Source organism: Pogonomyrmex barbatus, unplaced genomic scaffold (assembly GCF_055798465.1).
Source record: "Pogonomyrmex barbatus isolate J1 unplaced genomic scaffold, ASM5579846v1 scaffold2, whole genome shotgun sequence".
NCBI lineage: Eukaryota > Metazoa > Arthropoda > Insecta > Hymenoptera > Formicidae > Pogonomyrmex > Pogonomyrmex barbatus.
This window is the reverse complement of record NW_028297116.1, coordinates 16,301,512-16,324,183: the sequence shown is the minus strand read 5'-3', so window position 1 is coordinate 16,324,183 and position 22,672 is coordinate 16,301,512. Positions and strand designations below refer to the sequence as shown.

General features: G+C 33.9%; 1 protein-coding gene and 1 long non-coding RNA gene across 13 annotated transcripts in view; both read right to left on the bottom strand.

The window, feature by feature from the left end:
* Window positions 1-22,672, bottom strand: part of Liprin-gamma (liprin protein kazrin) — a 123,638-nt gene that overhangs the window by 29,919 nt on the left and 71,047 nt on the right. For all 12 annotated transcript variants that reach the window (XM_089076551.1, XM_011646535.3, XM_089076542.1 and 9 more), the window contains one exon: window positions 21,735-21,847. In XM_089076551.1, coding sequence (XP_088932677.1) covers window positions 21,735-21,847 — 113 coding nt within the window. The remainder of the gene's footprint in view (window positions 1-21,734; window positions 21,848-22,672) is intronic.
* Window positions 11,171-21,721, bottom strand: LOC148936716 (uncharacterized). The gene is made up of 2 exons (XR_016139171.1): window positions 21,441-21,721; window positions 11,171-21,137 (listed from the first exon to the last, which is right to left on the bottom strand). It is a non-coding gene; the product is annotated as an uncharacterized LOC148936716 (long non-coding RNA).

Sequence of the window (22,672 nt, the reverse complement as noted above, 5' to 3'; positions counted from 1 at the left end):
TACATTAATATATGTTATTAACACGTATCAAGTCGATCCACTTCCGCGATGCATAATTCGAAATCATTATTACATTCGGTTTGCTGGAATATTGATTTATTGATGTAGGAAAATGAAGAAATTATTCAAGAAAGATTGTTATTCGAAAGGAGACTGACACGATAAATTAAATTAAAAACGGATTTTATAACGGAAAGCACGCGAGAAGCAGCATCATCGAGAAAGCAGAGTCTTACAATTCCATTTCTTCGGAAATGCAGGTTGCATCCTGAAGAAAACGCTGAGATGCCTCACAGGATGCGATCAAACCCGAACGCTTCGCGAATTAAGATGGCTGATCATTATGGCGCGCCGGCATCAGCGGAAGCACAAACGAAGCTCTTTGAAATTTGCAGTCTTAATGCGGTCGAAAGCAGTATGAATGGCTTTCCAAAGTTACCCTGTGCATGTAAGCGGTTTTCAGTAAGCTCTGCCACTTAACGACGCGCTGTCGTGAGAATTTCTAATTGCGGCTTTGCCATTAGCATTATGCCACAAGTTGCCAGAATGAAAGAAATCTATTTCTCGGATAAAAAATTTCTTCTTTATAAAAAAGAATTAAATAACAGATCCTTCATGTACTTTTAATTAATAGCATGCATATTAAGAACATTCGAAATATTTACATTATTAGAATAAAGCATAAGTATCTTTCAAGTAATCCTGTTCTTATTAATAGCCTTTTCCTAGATAAAAATTACATGCACCCTTTGTCTTCGGAGACAAGACATCTAATAGATCTCGCGAGAGACTCAATCAATTACGGTGTACAATAGAGAGCGTCAAGCTGGTAATCAAGCGTTATCAAGAAAGCCTCAGAGACAGGAATATATTGAGGAACTAAAGAAGGCGAAACGAGAGTGGTCGTCGAGGGGGCCATCATTGGCCAAGTTCCAACGACACAAAAGAATAATGAGAAAAAGAAGAAGAAGAAGAAGAAGAAGAAGAAGAAGAAATCTCGTGGACTTGTTGCGTTCCCAGAGGCATCTCATCCCTTTCCCTTCGGCGCGAACGCTTCGACAACGATCGCATTCGCGCCCTTTTCATGGTCATGAGCTGTCGGAATCGCGACGATAAATTTCCCCGAATGGAAACGAGCGGTGAACGAAAACCGCTGGGCGCTTCCACGGAACTACAGAGCAGTTTCGCCTTTGGTACTTGGTGTTTAAACACCACTGCACATTTTCTCTCTCTCTCTCTTTCTCTTTCTCTCTCTCTCTCTTGTAAAACGTACATTCTACTGCAATGTCATTAAAGCAGACTCTCTTCGGTAGATATTCGGTCCGTATATAGCGTTTCCAGAGAAAAGATCAATACTGCTTTAGGTGGCCGCGTAATTTTCAATAAAATGCTTGAATAGACATTTTACCTCCATATTAATTACAACTCTTTTTATGTATTTACATGTATTAATTATTTAATTTTAAATACATCAAGACGCGCAACCGGAGCTCTATTGAAATAAAATAAATTAATTAATTAATCACTAGCTGATTCCAATAAAATTATTTAACACTCACAGAGAAGTAAATTTCAAGAGAGGAATATGAATTATTTAATAGATACACAATCGATATTACAGTTGAGTAAGTCGGATATCGGCGGACAGTTTCGGGTTTAGTTCAGCCGATTATCTGACTATTTCGGACTATGTCTGACGACAACGGGTTCCGGGATTATTCGACCAGAGTCACAAACGCCGATGTAAATGCTAACCGCGGACTATCGCGTCGGTCGTTTGTCGCAGGCCCCGATATAATGTTTCTCCTATGTTTCGCGGCGGATCGTTCAATTGCGGACGCACGAGAAACAATTTCACGTACAATCGCTGTGAATGTACCGGCCCGTAACAATTAAATGAACGATCGGGTCATTAGCCGAACAATTTGTCGTACGTGAAATTCCCTGCGCGGTTCTGTGCTCGCTTGCTGTAACACGTTAAGAGAATACCGTAATTGAACGAACAGATCTTTCCGCAGAATCAGAATTTAAGTCCACCATTGTACATTCTTACGGGGCTGCAACCCGACATTAACAAAATTTTCAATGTGATGTATTTATTTAAAAGTATATCGCGAAATTGGAAGTTTTTGTTAATAAATTTTTATCAGAAAAGAAAAAGAGATGCATCTTATGTTAATAATAATAATAATAATAATAATAATAATAATAATAATAGTTCTAATTTTATGATTTTTATTATGTATTATTATTATTTCAGTTTACTTATTTTATTATTTTTATTATTTTAATCAAATATTCAAGTTGTAAAAAATTCTTACGAGTTACTAACAAAGAAAGAGGCTTTGACAAATTAAGCTCTTTGAGAGGTACGAGTGGATAACGATGCTATATTTTTCGATTCGCTTCGTGTCGGATCTGTAACGTTCCCATCCGAATCATTAACAATCTGGGATCTACCAGCGTGCGAAACATACAGATTAACATAGAGATTAATAGAAGAGCGTTTTATTAAGCAGATCCATAGACGACTGATTTAATGTGATTTTCATCAACGGAAACCGATACGTTTTCGAAACGCGATGAGAATTAACGAACAAAAGAACAGCTGAAACGTGCTGGCAGAAAGCAAGAAGCGATACTTGCCATTACCGTAACCGCTGGGAAATAGACGAGAAAAAGAAGCTCTCAGCTTCAGAGAGTTACAACGGTAGCTTGCCTTGAAAACTCCAACGATTCAGCGAGAATACAAACGATCCTCGACAACCCTCAAATAATTCCGTTCTGCAGTTACAAAATAATGGCCATTCTTCGATAAGTGGTCGAATTTCAACGCAATCCAATTGCAAATTGCATACTGTAAATATACCAATTGAAATATTTCGATATCAATTAACCGGAATATATTATAAACAAAAGAAAATAGTTTATTTATCGTACGCGTAGTGGCTCCAATGTGAATTGACCTGGCCTTATCTTAAAACGTATTAAGACAAGTTTCAAAACTGAATTTATAAGCGCAGCAAATGAAATTAGCTTCCGGTGATAGCTTCCTGTATTAACTTTCCGCATAATCGCACTTTTATTTTATTAATACGGAATATATCCCGCTCGATGATAGAACCTCCGCAGAACTTAATCCAAGCAATTTAAGAATTCGCTGAAATCAGGGGAGATCCCCGAGTTCGCCGTCTGCCTAATTACGAGCGTGAAACTCCGCTTCCAGGGGGAGAGAGGGGGGGGAGGAGGGAGGGGAGAGGTGTCAACGGGCGGCGAGTGCAACGAAGAAAGCGAGCGGGGTTTTTCATTTCATCGTGAAGTAGCGCATGAAATATGTATCGCTCGGTGCATCCGCGATTTTTCACCGGGAAACCCTCCCGCCCGCGCTGATGGCTGCTGCTCGCTCTCGCCTTATGCGCGTGCATTTCGTATGCTACGTAGCAAATTTACGATGCATAATGGATACAGGATCGAACCGCGAGATTTTCACGTTCCAATTTAAAAATTTCACCTCAATAATTCACCTTAATAATTTCGCCTCAATAATTTAGTAAGTAATAATCTGTTGTTGAAATATTTCGAGCTTATCTAGATTCTATGGAAAAGAAACTTCGGCAATCTCAAAATGTTCATCTCGAAACTAATATGAGAATCTAATATGCTTCGTATAATGAGAGTTGATTAACGTAAGATGCTAGATAAGTAAAATAGATTTGGTAACAATTAGCGGATTAGTTTATAATTTAAACCAATTACACTACAGTTTTTGCTTGTTTATAAATTTTCTATGTTTGAGAGGGCACAAATATAATATAATAGAATTCATAATAATATCTTTGAAATTTTTCATTAGTTTTCCGTCGTTAATAGCATTACATATTCAATTGTGTTATCTCCAAATTGGAATAGCAATCGTGCCAGCTTTAACTATGTGCATACCATCAAAGCGTTCAGCCAAATGCATAAGACATATAGATGTACCGCTCGCTCCAAGATTTATCCGATCCATAAAGGAGTAAAAGTTTCTCTCAGGTACACTTTACTCTTTCAGATATGTGACGTAAAGTCGGTTATCACTTTGAAATATCTTTGCAATGTATTTTACATACGAAACGGCCTTTACATATTCTTCCTTAGTAAAGCAATTTCCAGTTAAAATCAAACTTCAGATCCTTTCACATTCTATTGTATTGAGCGATTCCATTTCCTGAAGTCTTTATTGTTTGTTAATTAAAATCTTCAGCGTCTTTCGTTTTCTGCAAATTGCGTTTCTCTTGCGAACTATTTATCGACTTTGCGCGGAAACTCGTTTCGCGTTTTGTATTTTGTTTTCTTATCAAAAGTATATGAACTTTGCGATCTCTCTCTACATTTCGCTCCAAGTTCCTCGTCTGAGTGCTATAACGAAGAAATGAACTTTTAAAAACGAAACCGAAATAAAACAAGGACGAGGAAACCGTCGCAACCGACAAAAAAATTTCTTGAGCAACCTCTGCGAGTGTCTCTGCGATGCAGAAACGAGCTTCGTTTCAAAAGAATTCCTCTTTAAAGTTAAAGTCGCCACTCTCTTTTCCTTGAGAGATATAATTAAAATTGAAAATTAAGAGATCGCAAGTGACATTCCTCGTCTATCAAATTTTTTAAATAAAAATGTAATCGAGACTGGCTAAAGCGTTTATGGAGGAAAGATGATAGATTCAAGGCATCCGATATACAGAGCTGTCAACTATAGCTCGTTTGCCATGGCGTAGGTGCATATATGTACTTAAACGTACTCATATCATGCACGAGCACACTCCATATACTATCCAACTAAGTTAGCCGGGTATTTGCGACGCGGTCCAGCATATGGGTCCCTGGGTTTGAGAGATCGCATCTTTGCTCCGACGAACGAGATGACAATCGATGAGAGGATGAAGTGGTTGCTGCTCGATCGATGATATTGCCAGCAAGCCCGATACGGTTTTTCCATCTTCTTTTCCCCGTAGGGGAATCAACGTTGCGCTTCGTTCGAAAGATGTTCAATTAATGGTTGCATCGATGAGCCAATTATAAAGAGGATAAATCGGTGGAAAAAAAGGATTGCGAGCGTAGAACAAAGACGATGAGAATCGCTCGACAAAAATTACAAATATTTCAGGATGATAACAAATATAGTAGTTATATATAAAGGTATTGATTTCCGATCGCGATGCAATTGTGACAGTGTGTAAAATAAGAGCGCATCAATGTTATAATAATTACGAGCGGAGACAAACGGTCGCTATTTTAATAATAAAACGTAACTTTATTTTGCTTTATTCAAATTATAAATCTGAAAAATCTTTAATCTGAAATCAAATTTTATCGTTCGAGACATTTCTTTTTTATTATCCGTGCGAATACTCGCAAATAATATTATATCGGCCATCAATAAATGCCTTCTTTTTATACGCGGGATAAATCGAATTCACTCGTGTAAGAGTGGAATGACAATTTGTACTCTCACTGATACGATTCGGCTTATTTCCCTACGGATTTTCCGCGGTTGCAGCTTATTCATTCCTGACGCCTCGCATCGGTAAGACGAATCTCTATCGGGTTATTTATGAAAACGCTTATCAAACATAATCCTGGGGGGAACCAGTGCATTATCTGCATTTATATACAAGTTAATAATTTTGTTAACATATTCCTTATAATTAGACACAAATTAATACTAAGCATATTGAATATTTATATTTAAGATATTGAATATTGAATATTTATATTTAGAATTTATTTTATGTGATTGTATTAACTTTTTTGTATATTATTCCTTTTTATTAATTTTACCTTTTTATTTAAAACACACATGTAAGTTTATATTTCCGACGATTTTCACTTATTTTAAAGATTTTCATGCAATCTTTTCCTTTTTATTAATTTTACCTTTTTATTTAAAACACACATGTAAGTTTATATTTCCGACGATTTTCACTTATTTTAAAGATTTTCATGCAATCTTTTCACGCAGACCGTCATTCGAGGATGCTTCGCGATACGGTCGCAGGTGACTTACATTTATATATGAGAAATATGGTATGCAAGCGGCAAGATGAAGGCTGTCAGTCGCAAGAGGCATCGCGGAATGAATTTATCGTGGAAAAGTAAATGGCAAAGGCAAAAGAGAGGCGAGAAAGGCGGGTCGAGAGAGGTCGTCGAGTGACCCTTTTTCTCTCGCTCTCCAGAGATATGTAGATGTCGGAGAAAGGAAGAGGACGACAGAGAAATTAAAATAGACACTGACGGGAGTTAATACGACGGAGAAAGATGGAATTTTCACAAGCGATGGAATTTCTACATCCTACATTTACTACCACATTTACAATTATTAATTTTATCATTATTGATTTAGACTTGGAAATTTTTATAGATGATTGTTGACAAAAACAAGATGCTTTCCGCAAAATTTTCATAATTTTTGCATCAGCCGTAAATTTACGGAATGGAAAAGGAGAAGTTTAATACCACCTAAGTGTTTCCTTACACCTACGTGTTTCAGTGTGTCGAGAGAAATACATCGAGCACGAAGATCACCGAAGTAGGGAGAGAGAGAAACTTTCCCAGCCCAGGACTCGAGGGAGACCTTGTGAAAGAATAAAAGTGACATTGGAAAATAAAAAAGCAGGATGGCGCTAGGAGGATTTTCTCGACTTGTCCGCGCAAGGACGATGGCGATATAGTAATTATCAAGTTTGTCCTCACTCGGATGACGGAAGATGAATAGGAATGAAAAGTAAGGAAAAGCAGAGCACAAGTACGAGATGAAACGAGAAAAAGAAGGAGAGAGAAAGGGAGAGAAAGAAGATGGAACAGAGAAATAGGGTGAGAACAGTGGAGGGTAGATGGAACGTCGTAAGAAGACTACGGAATGATGCAGTAGCTGCGCATTACCGGAAGCGGCAGCCGCCACTCGAATTTATGAAATTGCAATTCCGGCCGGCTCGTTGCACTGCGTCGGAGCAATTTGTCTCGCAACGTACGGAGGTAAAATAATCCAATCTCATCTCTCCTTTTCCCTGGGTTTTTTCCTAGCGTTGCGATGTGGAATCGTTTGTTGTAATTGCCGCGACTCGAGTCACGTAGAGCTGTATCGATTTTTGCCCCGAGCGGCGATAATCCGCGAAGACAACAGCGATTTCCATTGGGCGTGAAGTATTATTAACGTGCGTGTTGTGATATCAAATTTAATTAAAGAGTGTGATATACCAAAAAACGATACAAAGGTTATATTTTTAAAAAATTCTATTTTTTTAATAGAATTAAAAAAAAAATTTTATATTAAAACAAAAATAAATAATAAATATAAATATAAATATAAAAAAATGAATATAAAAAATTTTTACATAGATTTCTATATATTACTATCTTTTAAAATGTAAAATAAATGTAAAAAATGTATTTCTTAAAAAAATTTGTAAAAAAACTTAAGCCCATTTGATATTAAATATATAAAAGGCTATTAATGTTCCAACATTTTTGTGTTAACAAGAAATTCCAATGGATTAATAATTATGTAAATAACAAATGTGATAAATTAGGAATTTTTTAAATACACATATTTTTTATTAAGATTAAATATTGTAAAAGTATCATATAAAATCTCATTAATTTAAGTTTTATAAGTTTAATATTATAAGATATAACGATTTTTCTTGCACAACTTAACCACGTAATTAATATTCCTCATTACGCGATATCTGTGGAAGATACCGAGCGCTATCAAACATATATTTCGGATTCACAGAAATAATCGTAATATATGCGACGCATGTAATGATGTTTTATTATTAATGAGCAGCCGCAGAACGGAATAAATGTTAAGGGGGATGAATATTAAATTGGTGGATTCGCGAGTAACATGAAGCATTTATCAATGTCATGTATTATTCTGCGAATCCTGGAATTTTGTATGAAACTACAATGCAAAGGATAAAAAAATAAATACATCAGTGATGCGGATAACCATATTGGCGGTATAATCAGATGATAATTTTTACTAAATTGCGGTAATGGAAACAATAAAAACAATTGCGCTTGCTTACTTTTTATTAATTGAAATTGAACGACGGAGGAATGCATTTCTAAAGAGAAATGCACGAAAATGCTGGTCATTTAAGCAAAAGGACACGCGGCACGTGCTGCTTTTTAAATAACGCGTCGCGGGTGTTCCCGTCACGCCGTTTCAGGTTTCTAATGTGGGCCAAACTCGAAGCATCAAGGCAAACTGGTCTTCGTTTGTAGCTTCTCTCTATGTGGGCTGGACTTTAAAGTACGTTCCCTTCCAAAAATGGAAGTCAAATAACGGTGCGAGTCGTGAGAAAAGAATAATCAATTTAACATCCAAATTGGATCCAAATTGAGTGAATTTGTAATTTTAATCTTTATATTACATATCTCTAATATTACGTATTACGTACTGAAATGGTGTTAGAAGAAAGCAACATCTTTAATATATAAAAGCTCTTGCTTTAAGTTGGAAACACGTTGTAAGATTGAATTAATAATCCGAAGAGATCAGAGAAGAACTGGTGTAACTTCTAAACTTATACTTTTCGTTACTTGCGCGAAAGTTGAGAGTGAAATGACATCTATCTGATATATTTTTTGTTGAATGTGAATATTTTTATACTTTGTATTAAAAATTAAAAATGAAAATAAATGATATAAAAAAAACAAGTATTTATATAGCCTCTGAAGATATTGCTGGCTTAATTCTGTTATTATATTCGAGTAGATGTACAAAATTTCCATTATTTTAATTAGAAAATTTTGTAGTTAACAGAAATAAATGCAAACAATATCATACTAAAAAAATTATATTACATTATTTTTTCTTCTTGTAGACACAAATATTGTAATGTTATATGAATTAATTCTGTAGAAAATGCAATAAATTTATTATTAATAAAGCTAAAAATATTCTTGATAATCAAATTAATTAATAAAGCTAAGAATATTCTTGATAATCAAATTATGTGTTGAAATCAAAATTAAATAATTAATTTTTATTATATTATACCTTATTTATTTCAATGTAATTTATATGAATAATAAATTAAAACTTCTTTTGGAAATTCAAAATCAAATGGATCAAATATGACGGACAATGTAATTTATATGTATAAAATATACGAAAAATGTATAAAAAAGTCGGAGCGAAAGTCAAATAAAAAATTAAATTGTTTGTGCGTTTCAATAAGTTCTAAAATGCTATCATGTACAACATGGAGAAATAAATATTTTTTCATGGTCTACATTTTATTGCCAATTAAATAACAGTTAATAAATAACAGTTAATAAATAAAATTATATCTAGGAATTTAATCTGATATACGTGTCGCTTGAATAGCGCGCGTTATTAATAGAAAATATTCTGAGATGCGTAAATATAGCAATCCGTGCTACTTCGCGTTTCGAGAAAAGGCATGTTGATGTTATTACGTTACGTTGCACTCACAATTGGTTGCGCATAATCATTGGAAAGATAATAAATGGATACAACAAACTGCGCTGCATTCATGGTTTCGAGCTATGTCTCATTAGTTGAGTTAACGTGAATAATTGTATGTATTACAACGCACGAACGCGTCATGAGCTTACGTTGTAGGATGCTTATGCGACTTACGTAACTACTTATGTCTGAAGTTCCAGTCTTATTTGATCGTATTTACATCCAAGAATGTTTTCGAGAGAGAGAGAGAGAGAGAGAGAGAGAGAGAGAGAGAGAGAGCCCGTTATAATTATTGAAAAGTTAAATTATCGCCATGGCTCGTTAACTTCTCTAGAAAGCCAAGTTGAAAATCGTTACAGCAGCTCTCAGCAACCTTCTGCAAATTTCACGAAATTTGTACGATAAAATTTATATAACAATTATTATTTACACAACATACAAAATAACTTTTTAAGTTTAGCGACACTACATAATTTTTGTACTGCGGAAAAAAGAGAGAGAAAGAGATTACAAGTTTGTTTTAATAAATCATTATAAAAAATTTTCGCGCTCTTTGGATAGGTCAAAATAATTAAAGATTTTAATAAAAACGGAGGATCAATCTATTAATTTAAGGATCAATTTAAACGTTACGTTACCAGCGACGTTGGTACATCTACACGTTTGCATAAGCGACAAAGCGCGAGATATAGGACGTTTCAGCGTCTTTCGCCGACAGTTGGGATAATTATAGGCGCGGATGCATAATTTCGCGCGCACGTTAAGCTTATGTTCATCTGTCACGCTCCGAAAAGGTTCACTGCACTCGGATCTACCGTAGCATCGACTGATACCATGACGTTTTAAGGTAGTTAACCAGAATAGAGAGAGGAGAGAGGAGAGAGAGAGAGAGAGAGAGAGAGAGAGAGAGAGAGAGAGAGAGAGAGAGAGAGAGAGAGAGAGAGAGAGAGAGAGAGAGAGAGAGAGAGAGAGAGAGAGAGAGAGAGAGAGAGAGAGAGAGAGAGAGAGAGAGAGAGAGAGAGAGAGAGAGAGAGAGATTTCTGTCTTCACTTATATCTAGAATGATGATTCCGATAATTCGCGAAAATTATCTTTATTATGATAATTTTATCATGATTTCGATAATTCGTAAGAATTATTAAGTAAGAATTATTATTATAAGAATTATTCGTAAGAATTATTTTTGTCATGACGATTTTATCAAAGTTCAGAAAAATGTATAAAAATCTGAGTTATATTGTTATTAAAATAAATAGCTATTAAATTATTTACAAAATTTGATAACTTTTCATTTTAAAAAAGCTTTTCATTTAAAAAAATTTTAATTTTTTGGCATTAAATTAAAATTTAATATTTATTTAACATACATAATTACATAAACTATATCTCATTCGAACTCATTATATTTTTTGAAAAATATTTAAGATATCTTGATATCTTGATATCTATTTCATATTTTTATCCTTTTGACTGAATTGTTGACTAAATATTCTTTGCAAAAAGAAAAAGATTTCATTCGTTGAAATAACCGATTGAGAGGATAAATATTTTCTATATTTTTATCCGCTCGCTGTTGTATTGTAAGATATTGCAACGAAAAACATTAAAATAGTATCGCGCCAGCAATTCAGAAACTTTTTATAACAGTATGTTTGTATAATATCGTGTAAACGAGCAGTATACTCGTCTTTTGTAAAAATATTTGTTTTACACTCTTGGCTCATACACGCTAGTAGTCATCCAATTCTAAAGCACAATATAAAATAACTTTTTTTAGTAGTAATTTTTTATTAATTTTTATTTGTTTAATAATTACAGTAGCCTTAATCTTGATTTAGTGAAAATTATAATCTTTACATCCAAACATTTAAAAAAAAAAAAAATAAATATATGTACACCAATGTTTTACAGAGAATAGATAATTCAGATATTATCAGGATTTTTAGCACCAATTAATTTTTAAATTTATTAAATACATTCAAAAAAGCATTTTTTGTTTTTTTTTTTACTATGTGTCGTCTTATGTAGAAATCAAAAGCTATATTTTTCTCTGTATTAACTTGATGATATCAATTAAATTCCCGCAAGAAGTTTTAAAAAAATAAATTAAATTGATAAAGTATAATAGTATTAAAATGTAAACATAATATATTAATATAAATAAATAAACAAATGTTTTATTAATTACAATCAATATAAATAGTCGATTGTTTATCTCAATAAATTAGTTTTAATTATAATTTTTGTAAATGCTACACATTTATTATTATTGGCGAGAATTATTCGCAACATTTGAACCGATAACGTGCGGTTTTCATTGCATCGCACGTGATGATACTATTCTCATTTGCAAATTGGCTCGAGAGTCCGGATTGTCAGGACGGGATACAGGAGCGCGAGAAATGTTTCTGCGAGCAGGACGCGTGTGCCGGAAGCTCATGGGCTTTTTGAGGATCACGAATGCAGTTAAATAGCCAATTCACCGCTTTGTCGTGGACGAGGCTCATGCCACAAGGCGCGTTTCAAATGCAAATACAGGGACTGCCGTGCGCACAAACTGACCGGCTTAACTGCTCCGTCGGCGGCAGTAAAGTTTGAGGGCAATAAAAAGAGGAAAGGCAATTTCCTACTCGCCTGCGGAGCTCGCGGAAGCGGAATTTCATAAACATGGAGGAAAAAATGGAAGAAATGTAAACTGGCAGTTATACATGATACGCGTACGAGGGAAATTATGATGCTTGACGAAATGTCGAGTTTGTGCGCGAAAATTTTGAACAAATTTTGGAAATAACAGTAAGAGCGATAAACAGATTTATGCTTATATATTCTATTAGATTACATATAATATTAGATCTACAACAAGTTATTGATAGTTTTGGATTTATTTTTTGATTTTTAAAAATAGATATTGCAGTTATTTGTAACAGAAAATAATAGTAGATCACAAAATACAATCTTTTTAGGTAATTTATATTGTTTGATAATGGGTATTGTATTCGGTTGAAATTGGGTAAATTTAAATATCTCAAACAAATCGTCAGATCTTCCGATCATCGATTCTTTTCAAAAATAAATATAAATGAAATATTCTGGGTGATTTCTAACTTTGTAGATTTAATGGAAAAATATTCGATATTGTCCATATCTCGTATTTACACACAGGAGTAAGATAAATTATTCCGTCGCAATGTGAGAGAATTTCGTCTGTAAATTAAAAATTTTTTCTTTGCACATAATGCGGAATGATACGCTAAAACAATTTATCAAATAATACAAATTTAACTCAAGATAAAAATAGATTTTGCAATAATAAATCTTTTTCAATTATTATGACTATATATTTTGATGTTATTTGATGATAACTCCAGATTCTCATATTGATAATTATCACCCCCGATAAAATTCTTAGGTCTGCTTTTCATTTTGTAACTATTTTTTTTACAAATATTTTTTACAAATTACTGTCTTTTTAGTATTTTTGGGGTAGTATTATATGGGGTTTAGTATTAATTTCTTGCAAATTCCTTGACGTACCTGGCGTTTTAATGGAAAAAATATGTTAAAAATGATTTTTTATGATTTTTCTTAAACTTATACAAGACATGGGGTAGCCATCACTTTAGTGTGGAAAGCCCGTGACAATTTTAAAAGTGTGGGAAGTTAATGTTGTAAAATGATAAATTTTTATATTTTATATGCTTATTATAATAATAATTAATTTTTAATTCTCACTTAAAATCCTCTACCATTTTCTCTAATTTTTCGCCTATTAAAATGCTTGTTGAATAAATTTAAATAATAAAGAGTATGTAAACAGTATATATCGCATATGGGGAAATAATAAACAAGCGCGTGAATTAAAACATGCAGTTTTAAACATACAAGATATATGAAAATATGTGCATTTACGGCTTTATAAATATTATTTCGCAGTCAGTTCAATGACATGGAGAATTCTCTCTCTTCAAAATAATTCTATAATATCGTACTATACGAATATTATAGAAGAATTAAAAGGACACAATTAAAACTTGATTGGCTGAATGTATGATCAATTTAATTATTATTCTCAATTTTAATTATTATTTTCAATTTCCTTAAACATAACGAAATTTTATATTTCGACATATTGAGAAAGAAAAAGAAAAGTAAAAAGAAAAAGAAAATTGAGAATCAAATAACTATTTGCTTCCAGATTCTGGTTCACTTTTGCATCAAAATGAAACTAAAAAAATGAAAATTTCTGCCAAAATATCATTTAGAAAATCACTCTCATTTCTGCATTATATTAAACTTTTAACATTTCTAATCACAATTGGAAATGTAATAAATCTATTAGTTCTGAAATACATAAATTTCTTATTATAAATGTTTCATTGAAAGGAAGAAAATATTTCTATAAGTTCATTAATATAGATTTCTTTTAATGTAGTTAAATATTCTTTTGCCAATTTCTATTATGTGTATTTTTTGCATTAAAATATTCCGTTTGCGTTTTATGATGCAAAATTAATTGCAATAAGCGCAAAGCGTTATCGTGAAAATCGTTGCCCTGAATCATGATTTAAAATCAGGTAAAGTTTCGATGACAAAAGCGGATGCAGAATTATTTCCGATGCATTCGATACATTAGCGTAAAACCGCTACCAGATCGTTTGACCTATCACGTTACATTATACCGATTCGAAATAGTCTATCGGAACACATTGTGTAGCAACTGCAGAATAGAATGTCGGCAGATGGGAATAGCGTGTTGTTGTCAAATCGGCTTACACAACTCCGCGTATATACTACGCATGCAGTATCCCTCTCCCCCCTCCCCCTCCCCCCCTCGCTCTTTCTTTCTCGCTATTTTTCAGGAAAAAAAAAAATTGCAGAATGGAAAAACAAACGAATGACAAGCCGCGAAAACGATGACGGGCGACATTTTCCTTCATCCCCCGCCGGCCAAAGAGAATTGGAGTGGAAACGAAATTGCCGGAGAGTGACGCGCGGGTTAAAGAGGGTTAATCCATTACGGTTACTGTTAAGGCACGTAATATGCATGCTTGCACGCTTGCACGCTTACAAGCTTGCACAAAAACGAAACGTGTTGTGCACATAGATACGCGCGTCTGTTCACACTCGCGTAGAGAATCATCGTGACTTTTACAAGCGTGATCCACCATGTTTTTCATGCTTTGCCTGTTTTTTTTTTTTCGCATCCCCATTGAATATGCAGAATATTATGTGATGGTACATAACTGACGTAGAGCGCAAAAGTTTGAATATTCAGTAAAGCTAATTTAAACAGAGTAATTGAAAAATGTTTATCGAGTATAATCGTTAAAATGATAGTGTGTATTTTGCAAATATTATTTTAAATCGGCCAGTCATGTGTATTATATGAATTTCTCGTCATTTATTAATTAAGATGAAATTAATATTCTTAATTATATATATCTTAATATATATCTAAATTATATATCTTAATTATAATAAAATGTTTTTGAAATATGAAAGCATCGTTTATACCGGAAAATTCTCGCTTATGTAATTCTCGCGATAGTTCTAAAAATAATGTTTAAACAGGAATTAATAATAGATTCCATAATTTCTGCGCGGACACCTCTATTTATTCACACACGTGAATTCATAATGTTGATTTTACATAGATTTTATGTCAGTGTGTTTTTTGTTTTCCAGCCCTTGTATTCGCGGCTGTCATGTAAACGAAATTTTTACATCACTCGGCTTTTGTGCGGACATTTCATACTAATCCAAACGACTCGTAAATATTTTTCTTATAAAAATGCGGAGCGAGTCTTCGCAAATTGCAAACATCCGAAAAATGTAGTCTACGTATGTTTAGTAATAACTGTGTGCAATAACTTCATTACGTTGAAAAATATGATAAGCGCCGAAGGAAGTAAAAAAATATGCTTCAATTTAACGAAAAAGTGGTTATAGTAATAAAAAAAGTCTAAACAAAATTCTTTTATAAATTTGCTGCTGTGTGCATAAATAAAATAAAGTGAAAGCTTTTGCACATATTAATTATTTTTAATTATATAATTTCAACATCTTATTTTATGCAACATATAATATCACGCCGTTAAATCACTTTGTCCCATATTTGCTCTCGTATATGAATTCCTTTGAGCAAACAATTTAAGTTCATTTAAGCTACGACAAAGGTAGTGTGTATACTAAATTTCATCCATCCAAAATTTGAGATATTGAACAAACTGATAAGTTATTTATGATATGATATGAAGTGCACATCTATTATGTTTACGCATATGAAAAATATCTTTAAGACAAACAACTGTTATCAAATTATTATTCGACTTGTATAAGTTAACTTAAAACTTACTTACTCTTCTTTATTTTTAGAAAATATCGATTATAGTAAAATTATGTTATTTATATACAACATTAAATATGTAAAATACAATACAATATATAAAATAATATAATGTATAAACGACGCGTATTGATTATAATTTTGTGAAAACATTTGTACTGCTATAATTAAATAAATCTATAGATTTTATAATTGTAAATTCTGTGCATTTCTTCCTCGATGCATTAATCACTCTTAATCATTCTTTACAATCTTTCCGGATATAAAAATTAGTCGGTTAAAGCGACACTTTAGGTTTCGTTTGAAAAATTGATTCATATAAAAAAATGTGTTTTACTTGACTCGCCATTAATTACATGAGTATAATAAATGTTTGCTGCTTTTCTAGATTGACAAATTTCTTTTCCGAGATAGTTATTCTCGATATGGTTTCTTCCTACAAAATCGAAACTGACTAATCGCAGGATTTAATAAAAGATAGGCAATTATCAAATATGCGTACTTTTAATGATTTAACATGAATAGCTTAGTATAAATATGCTATAAGAAGAAAATTAATACAAATTAATTATCACAAATTAATTAATTTTAATGCGTGTTTAAATTATTCGGAAAAAATGTTTTACATTGAAAAATATATTATCATCGTTACAAAAAAGTAATGCAACAAAGTGGAAAATATTTTATTCATTAATCTTTAAATCCAATATGAAATTGTATGTTTTCATTACGTGCGTTTTTAATTTTAGAGATGCAGACGATGAAGAAATATTTTGTTAAAAAATAAAAAAAAAAATAAAAAAAAAAAGAAAATCTACACGTTTTCGCATTTCTCGTGCACAAGTTAAAATGGTGGAAACGGTTGAAAAACACATGCGAAATCAGTGGCTCTCTTATCGTCTTGTCGTCATTTCATCCCTCTTCGTCATTTCGCGATGGTGTTTGTTCAGCCGCTAAATGGCATCCACCTTCTCTCTTGATGAATCCTCTCCGCTTTCTCCGCCCGTTGCTTTTCGATTGCTGCGACAGCGCGCTCTCATTTGCGGCTGTTATCTGTGTGTGCGATATCTGTGATCATGTGACAGCTCTTAATGCATGCGTTTTAGCCTTCAGCAAAACGTTCAGCATTAATTGCCAGAGATAATAATATTCATGGCGAAGACAAGCGTTATGATATATTTCACACACATTTGTGTCTTCCTTAAATATTTAAATATTTGAAAGGTTTTTATTAATAACTATCAATTTTTCTAATACTTCTTAAATATTTCATGTTACTCATTATTATTTATATCTGCTGTTTTATATGTAATAAAATATTTTAAAATAGTTTAAAATAATTTAGAATAGTAGACTATTTTAGTAAATATTTATTCTGCATCTGTGCATTGTTTAGACTTTTTAATATATTTAAATATTCAACGACTCGACAATTCCTAAAATAAAAGGATTAATATTATATATCTTTTTAATTCTAATATTAAATCTTTTTAAATTTTCTAACATTACATATAACTTAATATTTTCGCTAATTTTTCGATCAGATAATTATCATAGAAAGAGAGAGAGAGAGAGAGAGAGAGAGAGAGAGAGAGAGAGAGAGAGAGAGTTCAGAAAAAGATACATTGTAAGAATTCGTCAGCTACTTTGCATAATAAAACTTTTGCGCATTTTTACAAATTAAATCACGAATAAACGTTTGACAATCCTTTCGCGTATCGTGCGTACAATCTAAACGTTAAAGATTTTATGCTCGCTGACAGCCATATTTTTTCACCGTAATTTACACGCTCTTATTATACGAACATTATTTTTTGTTCTCTTAGCAAGGCCATCCACGTATGCAAGGTTGTCCCCTCGAGAATGTCCTTATTACTTTTGACGTCACCGAGTGTACGCATACTTCCACTCTACTCATTTCTCTTTCTCTCTCTCTCTCTCTCTCTCTCTCTCTCTCTTACTCTTTTGCACGTATTTTTTTTCCAATTTTTCTCCAATCAATGCGACACGACTATGCTATCCATCACCATGCATCGAATGCAATTTTGACGACTTTCGTGAAACTCTCGAAGAGTCAATATTTTGGCGCGAATATCATTCGGTACTTCGGTAGCGTTTAAATGTTTTAAATAATAAAATGCTATTGCGCGAGACTGATATATTTGAAAAGGAAAAGAAGAAAAAAAATAAAATTTATCACGAAATATCGGTTCACAAAGAGTCATGTCATTTTCATAAACTTCTGTTTATCGTCGGCACCCCCGAGCGACGAGGCCGCGTTTTAACTTTGTGATATCGCATATCGATCGCATCCAGCTGGGAAACTTTGTTGTCGGCTCTGTCAGCGCGTATCCGTTCCGCACCGCACGCTAAGGCGACATTATGCCCGATTCATATGCTTCGTCACGTTTCTCCTTTTCTATATGTCCTGCGACCCGACCCGTGCGCGCGAGAGAACTTCCTCTTTCCCCCTCGGGTACACCCATCGTAGCACCGGTCTCTCTCTCTCTCTCTCTCTCTCTCTCTCTCTCTCTCGAGCCCTCGTTTCTGTCGCGTAGATACGCGCAGAAAATCGAAATTTAAACGCAGGTATAATGGGGTGATTTCGCCTTGAAACGTCAAGTGGAAATTTTCCTTCCGCCGGATATTGCTCGGCGACCGATTGATCATCTTTTGGAAACGGGGACACGATTGAAAGCGCAACTTTTCCTGATATCTGACTCAAAAGCGCCTGTAATGCGCGCTTTAAGGGCTGTTTGCGCCGCAAAGAACGACATGCACTTCATACATTTTTCAATGCACGAAATAGATAGGACGTGATCGTTGACGTTTGATCGTTCAATGGCGATGACAGCTGGGTAAAATCTGAGATTTTCTGAATGACAATCATTACCAGAAGATTAAGAATTATATCACCGAATAAATAAGAAATATATTCGAAACAGAGAGAGAGAGAAAGAGAGAGAGAGAGAGAGAGAGAGAGAGAGAGAGAGAGAGAGAGAGAGAGAGAGAGAGGGGGAGAGAGAAATTAATTCTCTAATGCACTCATTTCTATTCAATGTGCGTTTCATATTATATTCCAATTATAATATATATGAATAATTATAATGTACTCTTATAATAATAATCATAATTACAATTCGGTCGCATATTCGAACGTCATATAATCTGTAATTATCTGTAAGATAATTGATACGTGATATTCGTTACAGGAAATTCTGTCCGCTAATCCAATAATAATATTTTCATCTCATATTATTTCACCGAATATGAACTACTGTCACTGATTTTTACGATATTTATTTATGGAACACAAACGCAGCCTAATTTTTAATTTCACAATCAACGCGCGTGTCCATTGTCAGCAAACTGTAAGCCATTAGTTTGATTGCATTAATCTCAAAATAGTCACGTCCGCCACGTCTGAACGCTATTTCTCGAATAACGTTTATGCACGACGTGTCGCGTATGATTTAGGTATAATCACTGTCTCTTCTTGGAAATCTTACTGTTGGAAATATGTCATCGGATCTATTCACGGAGATTTAGAATTTTCCAAAAATTTGATGTAACGCAACTCTGAAACGCGAGAATTCTTCTTCTGACATTTCATACGTTCGAATCTATAATATCGAATTCTACAAGCTGTATAGATATATACAAATATTGCAAAACAACAAAAATCCGACATAATAACATGATAACAATTAAAGTACCGATGAGAAATTACATACAATTCTGTATTTGCGATGTAATTGCATCTCTTGCATTATGCTGCATAAAATGTTTCGCAATTCACCATCCTATCGTCGGCAATATGCCACGAAATTAGCCAAACGCCAGTATTAATCTATCCGCCCTGTGAAAATCATGATATCAAACATTAACAAGTCTGACGGCTCTTTTAACAGCAAGTGCTTTCGACGCGCGTTACGGTCCAAATGAATGATACGCTAAAATGAAACTTCGGTTATTCTCATTCGCCTTTTATTCGCACGTGCAGCACAATCAATATCAAGTAACACTATTCGTAGAGCGCGGATTTTTATATTAAAAACGATATTGCAATTATATTGAGACAGCGGGATAGTATGTCTGCTTTTCCTACATATTCACGAATATTTATATAAGATATAAGATAAAATTTTGAAGTGCTTATTTCAAATTAATTAATCATAAATTAGTTGAATTAATTTAATTGAATGTATCACTTGCAAATAGTTGCCGAATGTCATATTAATTTTAATATCCAATATTAAAATTTAATTAAGATCTGTGCAAACAACGTCATTTTTTTATAAAAAGTTATTTAAAGTAAATTAAGCATTTTTGCATTTTTAAAGACTTCAGCTTTTGCGAATCTATTTTTACGATTTGATCCACAGAAATTATTTATATTTCATCATAGAAATTTCTAAAATGGGAGTCAGTAACAGAACATCTTCTCGATGCTCATTCGATATTGGAGAAATCATTACAAAAGGGATTCGCTCTTTGAGTTTCATCCTTAATCCTACTTGGGTATATATGTAGACGATATCTGCGATTTGAGTAAATTAATTTGCGTGTTTCTGACGCGACTTTGACCTTTCAATTTTAGATGAAAAACAGTACCCGTTTTTGACTTGCTCTTCCCTTGTTACGAGTATCTAAAGGAACACAAATCGCCGGAAGTAGTATTTGTTTAATTAATTACGCAAGCAAAGGCACGATATCGGTGTTGGTTAATTATTAAATTAAGAAAAAATTATTAAGAAGTTTTCAGTCAATTTATCACTGCGAAATATTAAACCGTTTTTGTTCCGTTTTGAATATAAATAATTTTTGCTAGATATGAAAAATGTCTTACAAAAATTTCACGTGACTACTAGTTTTATTGATCGTAACGAGATATAAAACATGTTGTTACACGAAACAGTCTCATATTTATCAGTCATACGAAACAACTAGCAGCGAATAAATATACATCATGCGAAGGACGCTTTTTCCATTCTCCAACCCTTATTTTGTTACCTTACTTACACCGATAAATCTATTGAGCGAGTTACCATCGACCCCTTTTTTCCTTTCGACCGACGCGACAACGCCATCCAACATCTCTTTCGTAATAAACATCGTGAAGCAGCCATAGGGAAATGTCGGCAAATCACAGTCGGGGGTCGCTCGTGCAGAGGTAACAATGGCTGGCGGTGGACAAAGGAATTCACTATCAATAGGGCAACCCCTTCGTCTGTCTGACAATTAACCCTTTCGAATTCTCGGTTCCTCGCTTTCTTGAAAATCGACGCGCGCCTCTCGCGAGAGGGCTGCTCGCCCCTGACAATGGAAAAATATTTTTGGCCGGTTTCCAATTTGAATAACGCGCGTTAATTTTCTATTTTACAAAAGACGATTTTCTTTACGCGTTATAAAAAATTAGTTTCTCTTCAAAAGAAAGGCTATATGAGAAAAAAAAGTAATATTCATATGGAAATAAATTGATTTCAATTAATTAATTAATTATCACACATAAGAATATCAAAATTTTATTGCACTATACGTATTGTTTGAAGCAATGCTTTTACGAAAAACTGAGTATATTCAAAATCTGCAGCCAATATGTTTGCCAGTACATAATACCTTGGCACTCCATAGGTAGACAATAGATTTCGGGGGCCATTATTAATGAGGGTATATACCGTCTTATTTGTTCGACAATTAACCTCTGGCTGCCTCTGGCTCAAGCAGAATTCGCGTAAGATGATCTATAATGCATATTTTAACTACGCTGAACTATATATCTTTTTATTAAAGCCCTAGCGTTACCAAATTACATGTTATCTACTGTATTTTTAATTAAAGTCCAGAAAATCTAAATAAACATCTATGTTCAGATTTATATTTTAAAACACAATTAGATTTTGCTAGTGTTACCTGTGCATCTGCAAGGATGCGCCGCATCAAGGCCAGGGTGGGGTTCGTTGTGAGATCATCTTGAAGGGCAAGCGCCTCACCTTCCTTGTTCAAACGGTTCAAAGTCTTGAGAGCTGCAACAAAGGAGAAACACCAATTACAAACGATATGTAATAGCAAAAATCGATATTGTATGCCTGTTAATTACAGGAAAACCTAAAATTTTTTAATTTACACATCTCTCTAGAAAATATCCGATAAAAAGAAACGTTCTTATACACACTGGCATTACAGTATTTTACAGTTCATTCGAGACACGTAATGTGCCATTTGGCGGTGATCGAACTTTGCGGAAATTATTGGCACGTGAAGGGCACTCGGTGGGTATGTGCATCATTGGGTCGCGTTAAGCCTTTCATCCGAGACATGCGAGGAGTCAGAGAATTCTCGAGTCCGGACCCCAAGATGGCCGATCTCCCGGCTCGTTCGTCTCGTATTATCTTCACCCGGCCGGTGGTTCGAACGGCGGGATAATTGAATTCCCGTGGTAGTCGGTGGTCGGTGGCGCGAAGGTGGAAAGGCCCGGGGGTTGCCAAACTGTTATCGACAACTTCGTGAGAGAAGCTCGTTTCGCAGAGGTGCCCGAGCAAGCTTAGGATACATTGCTTCCGCGATATCGCGCCGAAGCGATGTTCTTTATACCTTTCAAAAATGTACGATGTACTTTCATACTTTGATCGTATTTTGTATATTTTCGAGTCTATATAAAATTAGACGTTATGCTTGTGCATTGTACTATGCGTTGATAGAATTAATAGGAGAATTAACAGGAAAATTTTATTTTATCCCAAAAGGTTTCTGTTGCTTTTATAATACCATCAAAAGAAAACGGTAATTGCACTCTGATAAACGACCAGTCTTCTCTGCAGGTATACTGTGTGTATATTTTGTGTGTGAGA